The following is an 8,516-nucleotide window of genomic DNA, read 5'->3' on the forward strand; positions in this document are numbered from 1 at the left end:
CCTGGTCAGGTCCAAACCATGTGTTCTGTTGCTTGAGGTTGGTTGCTTGGTTGGTTCTGGTGGGAGGGTAGGAATGCCAGCCTGAGCACTCAGCATGCTACCAGGCACAGAATAAGTAGCTAAAAGTTCATTAAATTTATAAAAAGAAATGGACAGCCTTTTGTGGAGTGCCTTTGTATGAGACGCTGGTGCTGCCAACTCATTAGGCTTTTAAATTCTGGATATCCAGGTCTAGTAAGGAGCTTCTTGACTTTGTACAGGCTTATGCATCAAGTGAACAGAAGTTCCTACCTTTCAAGGTATATAGATGTCCCAGGAAAAAGAACTTAAGATCACTGCTTATGCCAAGTTAAGGATATTTTAGTTGAGCTCCACCCCCTGGCCCTGTTCTTCTTTTTGTAATTATTGCTAATCTGGAAGAAGGCTATGAAATTTTTGAAATTCCCTCCTAGAGCTTTGAGTTATTTTGAAACTCCCTCCTAGAGCTTTGAGTTATTTAGGTGGTTAAATCAATATTTAGCTTAGGGCCATGACCCACAATTTATATTGTATTTTCATTTCTATTGAATTTAGCTTCATCATTTCAAAGATTCTACATAGTAACTTTGAAATAAAAACCAAAACACTAAATCTATCTGAAAGGCCATGTTATTTACCCATACCAAAAGCAGCATGGAAATGGCTGCCGTGCTTCTTCAGATTTTAGACAAATGTATTCAAGGATTATTTGTGAAGAGAGCTGACCCTTGATCGTGAGATGGAAAGCATCTGATCGAAATCCTCTCTCGTTGCCTCCCTCAGTCAGACAACTTAGCAAAATCATTTAAGTTCACCAACACCAAATTCTCCCTTTTAGAATGTCTCCAGGGCAAAAAGGGGCCTTATGAAAGGTAGGCCTTTTGTAGACTTGTCCCAATGAAGAGTCAGCTGACATGCTAAGCAGCACAGACTTCTGCAGCCTCAGCTCCATGAAATTTATAATGTGGCCTAAGAACTTCCATTACCGTTGTCAGAGTCTGAATGACAAAGTGAATCTAAGCTCCCTAAAAGATGCCCGAAACACACATCGAACTCATGTTGACAGAACCTGCCGCCGGCCTTATTACTTGTGTGGATGGCAGTGAGTTAGATTTACTCATAAAGCAAGAAAAAGATGCACGATGACCCGACGAGGTAGGAAGAGTCCTGGCTGAACTCACTGTCTGTCTAGGATTTTAAGTACAGAGGCCAAAGAACCAAAGGCTTCCTGCCCCCCACCCTTTCCTTGTCCTTTTCCATACAAAAAAAAAAAAAAAACACCAAAAATCTTTCCCTAAAGCCCTGTTTCTCCAGTTAATGAGCTGCCAGGTTAATCTGCCCTCCAAAACAAGTAATGGTCTAATAAATGCTTAGACATGGAGGGGATTTAGCGAGGCAAAATTGTCCCAAAACCAATTCTTCGTCTTCCAGGAGCTCTTTCTTAAAGCATTAGGTTTATGGTGGTCATTCCAAAAGAAAAAAAATAAAAAGTCAACTCCATTTTCTTTAAAATGTTTCCTCAGTGATGTGATTTAAGAATGGAGTATAAACTGGCTTGACAGTGTTCTGCTTTAAGCTGTTATTTAATGGAGAATTAGTGTTGTGTGATTTATAGACTGATGGTTAAAGCAAGAAGGGGCCTGAGAAAATCTTCTTAATGACTTAGAGCTGATGTGGCCTCAGCCACCAGAGGACTGCTGTTTCCAAGCAGAGCTAATACTGCAGAGCTGGCTTGAGAGTCACAGCAAGCCCACATAACACTGACCTGGGCCAGTGACTTGAAGTAGCATGTGCAATAATAGCTGTCCTACAATAAGCTGTTTCATAAAAACAGCAAGCATGACAGCCATTTCAGTATATACAGGGCTTGGTAATTAGCAATTAAATTGAATTGCCCTTAAATGAGAACAGGAGCGTATGATACAGATATTTAACATCACACCAGTGACATGTCCTACCCCTGCTGGGCCAGCACTTCCCTCGTGAAAGCAGCCTAGACCCACTGATCCAGACTCAGAATGGGCAGCCCGCCTGCAACCCCAAACCTCCTAACAAATCCGGAGATCAACCCACACGGCCACCGCAACCAAGCTGACGCAGCGACGTCCAAAAACGCTCAACCAGGACCACCACTAGCTGCCCAAAGGGAACAGGCAACCCAAATACTCACGGACCCAGCGTCTAGGTTCTGTTCCTAAGAGGACGCTCTCCTCACAACACCTGAGCCCCACGGTGTCTTCACGGATTGAAAATCGACAGCTACACCTGACCTAAATGAAAGCCACTTGCTGAGGAAAAAGTACTCCTGAGAACCCACAAAAGAACTGAACGTGTCCTCCCTGTGGGTGACAGAGACATTGGTTCCAACCCCAGGACATCAAAGTATTTTCCAAAATAATCCTAAGGAAAATGGGGACAAGTTCATAATTCCTCTAAATACCAGGCAAAGGATGTATATCTATTGATAAAGTAGATCCCACCTCTCTCTCATTGTTACTCCAGCATCCCCATTTCATGGCTCAGAAATTGTAATTTGCCCCCATGAATTGTATTTTAGGCTAAACTCAGCCTGGAATTTGTTTAAAAATTTAAGAACGTGTCCTTGGCCATTTTCAAAAATCAATTTTAAACATCTCGGTGCGCTCATATATTTTGAACCAAAAAAATTCACTACATCTGGAACTTTGCCCCAGACCCTGAATTATTAATTCAGGTTAATATATATTGTGATGTTCCAGGAAACCCTGACTCACGTTCACTGTGCCAAACAGGGTGCACCAAAGGCCGTGTCCACTGTGTCTCCCACAAGTAGCACGGCATTTGACGTGGGAGCCTGTCCACGTGGAAAAGTGTCCACACTCTCCGGCCACATTCTAAATCATGCCAGATATCTTAACTTCCCTCAAATACATGACAAAAAAAAAGATATTTCTAAGGGCCTGTTAACGACTAGAATATTCTACTTCATTAGCAGGAATTTTTCCCATCACCCAGCTGCTGCATGGTTCCTCTTATCTGCCTAGATCAGTGGTCAGTCCTGCAGCCCCAGCGGGATTCGCTCCCCTCCTGTCTACAGCCCGAGCTGTCTGTCCTCTGGCACGTCCACATCATTCTCTGAACCATCCTGACCTAACCCACTTTGTTTCACTCGACCACATGGGTTTTCCGGTTCTGTCATTTTCTGACTTCATTTTTAAAAATCCTGGACACAATACACTGGAGGAGGGCGGCAATGGATTCAGACACGTGAACCAGTTTCCAGTTCCAAACAGAGGGTTATCAATCTGAGTTTCTTCCAGCACCCACTATGGGAGTTAATGTTCCTGCCCCCCATCCCCACCCCCACCCCCCAGACACTGGTTGTCTCTGCCCTACTTTAAAGTCTACTTCGGTACCTATTTAAAAAAAAAAAAATACTATGAGGCACAAGTCAATCCCTTTCCCAAAGGACACCTTCCAAAGGGGACTGTGGTGTTCTACAATAAAGCAATGTAAACTCAAGAAGAATTGACACCACCATCGGATAATGGACAGACATGTAAATCAAACCTGAAACTAAAGAATACAGTTTCCAGATGTGACTTTCGCATTTAATATTCCTGGTAAGTCCAAACTGGAAGACAAATACTTGTGCAAAACAGTGTTAGAGGGTAAAAACTTACAGCTTAAATTCCATCTTTCCGTTGCTCTTTCCCTCCCTTAAGCCACCTTCTTTTCCGGTGGAGTCTTGTGGGTTGTACAAATACGAGCAGGCTTCAGGAAGCCAGACCAGGCCCGTTTGCTGGGCCTCATAGGTCCCGGCTGCTGCACCACAGCGGGGCGGACCCTTTTTCAAAACAGACAGATTGGAAGTGAGAAATGCACAACAACTCCGTCTTTGGTTTTTTGCTTAGACTCAGTCGGAAGCACCGGGAGCCTGGCTAAGAGCCGCCCGGCCCAGGTTTCCAGGGCCACACTCAGTGGAAAGCGGCTTCACGATCCCCGAAACACAGAAGGGCCGCCTCTGCTCTGCAGGGTCTCGGGAGATTCTTCGGCTCCCCTCCCCGGACTCGGGGCTTGACTACAACCACCAGACCCGTGACTGCCCCCTGCCCCCCAGCTCAGCAGGGACACCCACAGAGAGACAGCGGGGGCTTCCAACTTCCCTCCAAACAGGAGGCGCATCCTCTCCACGTGTTTCTTCCTTGCCTAAAACAGGAGAGTAGAACTGAATATTCATACATATCAGTTGTTTAGGGTCTCGTTTTTTTTTAGCCCACAATTGTGTTTCCCCCTCTTGGAGGCGGTTTAAGGAGACTGCAGCTCTAAGTATAATTACGCCTCTTGGAGCAGGCTGAAAAGCAGCAGAGAGGTACTAATACATCACAAGTACCTTCTAATGAACCCCATTACTCAGAAGGCTGCATTTCTGTGCAGAGTGAGTCACCAGCAGGCACTTGGCTTTGCAGGTCTCCCTGTGCCCTGTCTGCATTTACATCCCAGTTCCCAAAGTGGCTGTACAGTTCCTGGTTCTCTACAAAGTGCAACAAATTAGAAGAAGCAAACAGAATTTAAAATGTTTTTACAGGTTGTAGTTTTCTCTCCCATTCTATATACCGCCCCCCCCCACACACACATACACACCAAAAAAAAAAAAAAAAACAGTATGAAATAACTTCACAAATTAATGTTTTTCATAAAACGCTTTTAAAAATAATGATGGCTGTCTTCTTATATAAGTACATGATAACATGCTTTCTTCCTATGATCGAACTCCTAAAACCCAAAGTAACAGTTTGCATAGGCCTATTTCATTTTGTGCAAATTTTACTAAAATAAGGCTGTTTTCAGTGCTTCAGTAGTGATACACTGATTAAAGAAAGCTCTCAAGCAACAAGAAAATGTCCCTGCATTCCAAACCCTCCCCAGCCACATCTCACTTCCTAGGCAGAGAGCGGAGACCAGTGGATGTGCCTCCACCATAAGGCAATACACGTGGAGCAGAAAACAAGTCTTGGAAACACAGTGCAGAGGGGCATCTCTGCTTACGTGGTGGAGGCAAGGGGTGGGGCTCTATTCTTCCCTTTTGTAAAACGGAAGCCAAAATGCAGAGGCCACAGGAGCAGACACACATTCGTCACCTGTTGAAGAGTCAGCCTCTGACACAGGGTACTTCCAGAAATCAGCGAACCCCAATATTCGCTTGGTGTGAGCTAAGTTGCAAGATGAGCTGATTCAAAAGGATGGGAGAATAACAACCAAAACGTCTGAGGAAAAATTGAGCAAAGAAAACCTGCCAAAGGAGCAACCAGCTTATGAGACTTAACATTCTGTATAACGCGGGATGAAAAGACCTGGCTAGAGAGAGGACGTGTACAGAAAATTCCCCTCCCCAAAATCAAGTATTGTCAGGAAATATCAAAGTAGAAATTTTTGTAAGCAGCTTTGCATTTAACATTCAGTCAGACACTAAAATCTTTAAAAACAAAAACAAAAACGAAAAAACAAAAACCACTAACAATAGGAGTCCTCGAAGTCACCCAGGACCTTGCAGCACAGAATGGAGTGTTCCTGGGCCAGGGCAGCCAGTTCTTTCAGGAACTCCGGGAAGAGGGCAGCTGCCAGCACGGCGTTCCGCACGGACAGGGGCAGGCCTGCGGGCACCCCCGCCACCTTGGCTCTGTTTGTCAGGAAGGGCTGAAGCACTCTCGGGGGACCATCCAAAAAGTTCTTGCCAATTCCTGTCCTGGAGGCGTCCTGAACGGGATCTGAAACCAGAAAGCAGACTGTCGTGGTCACCCTCTACAGCCCATTCGAGTGTGTGTGTGTGTGTGTGTGAGGGGGACAGGGTGGGCGGAGAGGGTCTGGTCGCAGGTCCAGCTGACAGAAGAGTGAAGGCATGGCCCTTAGCGCACACCTCAGTCCACTCCGTGGCACAAATAGTTGCTCAGCAGAGAGTCCCCAGCACAGGGCATGTAATAGGAGGCTTTTATCCCAAACCCTGTCTAAGGAACTCTGTGCAGAAATTGTAGCACGAATTTAAGTTTATCAAGAACTCTCCATGCCCAGGGCATGGAGAGAAGAAAAAACGAAAAAGGCATCTCCTGCCACTGTGTCAGCCGAGTGAAGACTTAGCTCACCACGATGGTTATTTAAGGACGTCCAGAGGCTCCGCTGACAGTCCTACCTTTGCCAGCGAAGCCCTGGTCACGTCACGTAGCCGCAGGAGACAGGCTGGGTCACACAAGCCACTCTACGCTCTCTGCAGCTTCTGGCCTGGACATCCAGCCCTCTGTGGAGAATGGAATGCAAGAAGCCTTTTCCAGGTTGAAAACGATGAAGAGGAAGCTGGGTGCTGGTAAGACCAGACCGGGCACTTCCCGTAACTGTGGACGCCTTGTGGCAGCAGTGGCTTAGAAGCCTCCACTTTCCAGGAGTTGCGATCTCAGTTTCAGTGACATAGGTCTAAGATGATATCAGCTCAAACCTTAACATATGTGAGCGATTTCCATGCTCATATCAAAGCAGGTTTACCAATTAAAATGGTTCGACTTTCCCAACTATTTAATTCCTGAACATGTGACCATCTCCAGCCTTCATATATGAATAGGAATTATTCATGCCTTCTTCTACCCCCTACTCAAACAGTCTCATTACTCCTTATAAATCATTATATTTGAGCTCTTCATTATTTTGGCTGCTTTTCAGAATTCAGTCCCATTTTTCAACACTCTTCTCAGAGCATCGCTTAACCACGGTACTAAAAATTTTTGACATTTATAGTACTTTCCACATCTCACTACTATAGTCTTTAGTGTTGAAAAAAAAAAAAGTCCTCTAGTTTACTGCTTTAAATATCTTTTAAAGCTTATCACATTACATGCCACAAAGAACTAGAAAAGTTGTTGAGAATCTGTCTGCTGCTATCTTTCGGCAGAAACCGACAACATGTCCTGATAACAGAGTGAGGACAGAAGTGTTAACATCACTGAGATACCCTGCCAACCTTGGAGATCACCCTTGAACACGCCCACCCTCGCCCTCCAACGCTGCAGCTCTCCAAAGGCCCCCGCCAGGCTCACAACAGAAGCTGGCCTGGGTACCGGTGGGGAGCAGGACACTCATGGGCACTTATCCCAGACTAAGACCTGCACTGTGCACGCTGGTTCCCCTCATCTCTGCTTAAATCTTAACTAGCCCTCAGAGAACACCAGTACAGTGGTTAAGAGCACAGACTCTGCCATTTATTGGCTGATAACATCAGGCAAGTGGCTTTACCTCTCTGTACCTTAATGTCCCCATCTATCAAAAGCTCATAGAGTTGTTATAAGCATTAAAGGGTCAACAGGTATAAGGGCCTCTTGATAAGTGTCAGCCATCAAATCATCTCTCACTGACTGTTTCCTCCTGTTTCCTGCCTCTCAGAGTAATTTCCTGTTCTAGCCTCCCACCCCATTTTATTTACCAACGAAGGCCTGCATTGCCTTTTAGCCTGCATTGCTGTTCATGTCTTTACTAGACTTTGAGATTTGAGAGCTGAGCCCCTACCTACGTTCACAGCCCCCAACACACTTCCTGATTGTAGAAGAAGCGAATAGACATTTGCTAAACGCATGAGTGAAGGAACTGACCAGCATCAGGGCTTCTCTACACCTGATCTCGCTGGAGCCAACTTCCTCTTTCAAAGTCACTCCTCTTTCCGCCCCCAAAAGGGTTTTCGTGGCTCATTTGTCCTCACCTTTGAATTTAAAAAGTGTCATCACTAAAGCTCATTTACCCAGCTTAAATCAGAGACTAAAAATTGTCTTTACTGACGTAGGCGGGAGAGTGCCCAGGAGGGGGATATGACTAGCAGGATCCTTACGGAGGTTGTGTCCTATCAGCAGGGGACTGGCTTTGCAGTGAGTCACAAAGCCCTTCAAGCTCTCACCTTGAGGTCCTGACCCGGCAGCTAGCTTATCATATAATGTCTCAGGTTCCCAATCTGTAGAATGGGAATCATACCCACCTGACCTCCCTTCCAGAGCCAGAGACCAGTGAAAAGACTCTCACTGTAAGCAAATACAACCTCTCTGGTTTGGAAAGTACTTGAAGGTGAATAAAAAGCCTGGCAAATGGCTGAACGTCAGAGACAACATGACACTGTGGCAACTGGCACAGGAAGTCCGGCTCTGGAGCAGCATCGCATGGACTTTTACTTCTGTTTGAAGCATTAGTGAGGAGGCTCTTTTTCCCCCACAGCTGTCAGGAAGCCCAGGGGACGCAGGGCCTGCATGATGGAGCAGCTCTGGCTGCAGGTGCCCGAGTCAAACCCCTCCTAAACGACTCAACGAGCCGGCACAAGCACCTGACGATAAAGGCAGGGAGGAAGGGAAGCTCGCATCAATGTCGGAGTCAGGAGTGCTTTTCCAAACTGTTGCCCTGGGTCTGAAAAGCTTCAACAGAGCGTTCTCAAGACTAATACTGGAACGATTTCAGAAGTCAGGAGGGAAATCAGTTCCACGCCCCTCTCCCTGTCA

At 45.9% G+C, this 8,516-nt stretch overlaps 1 protein-coding gene across 11 annotated transcripts in view; it reads right to left on the minus strand.

Annotated features, from left to right (window-relative positions):
• The window catches only part of FAM160A1 (family with sequence similarity 160 member A1), a 224,408-nt gene that overhangs the window by 21,744 nt on the left and 194,148 nt on the right, over positions 1 to 8,516 (minus strand). For 9 of the 11 annotated variants that reach the window (XM_023530196.1, XM_023530199.1, XM_011359389.2 and 6 more), the window contains one exon: positions 3,598 to 5,765. In XM_023530196.1, the coding sequence (XP_023385964.1) occupies positions 5,512 to 5,765 (254 nt within the window). In that variant the 3' untranslated portion in view covers positions 3,598 to 5,511. Of the gene's footprint in view, positions 1 to 3,597; positions 5,766 to 8,516 lie in introns of those variants that run through there. The other 2 variants (XM_023530203.1, XM_023530204.1) reach the window with 2 other exon arrangements.

Source organism: Pteropus vampyrus, unplaced genomic scaffold (genome assembly GCF_000151845.1).
Source record: "Pteropus vampyrus isolate Shadow unplaced genomic scaffold, Pvam_2.0 Scaffold47, whole genome shotgun sequence".
Classification (NCBI taxonomy): Eukaryota; Metazoa; Chordata; class Mammalia; order Chiroptera; family Pteropodidae; genus Pteropus; species Pteropus vampyrus.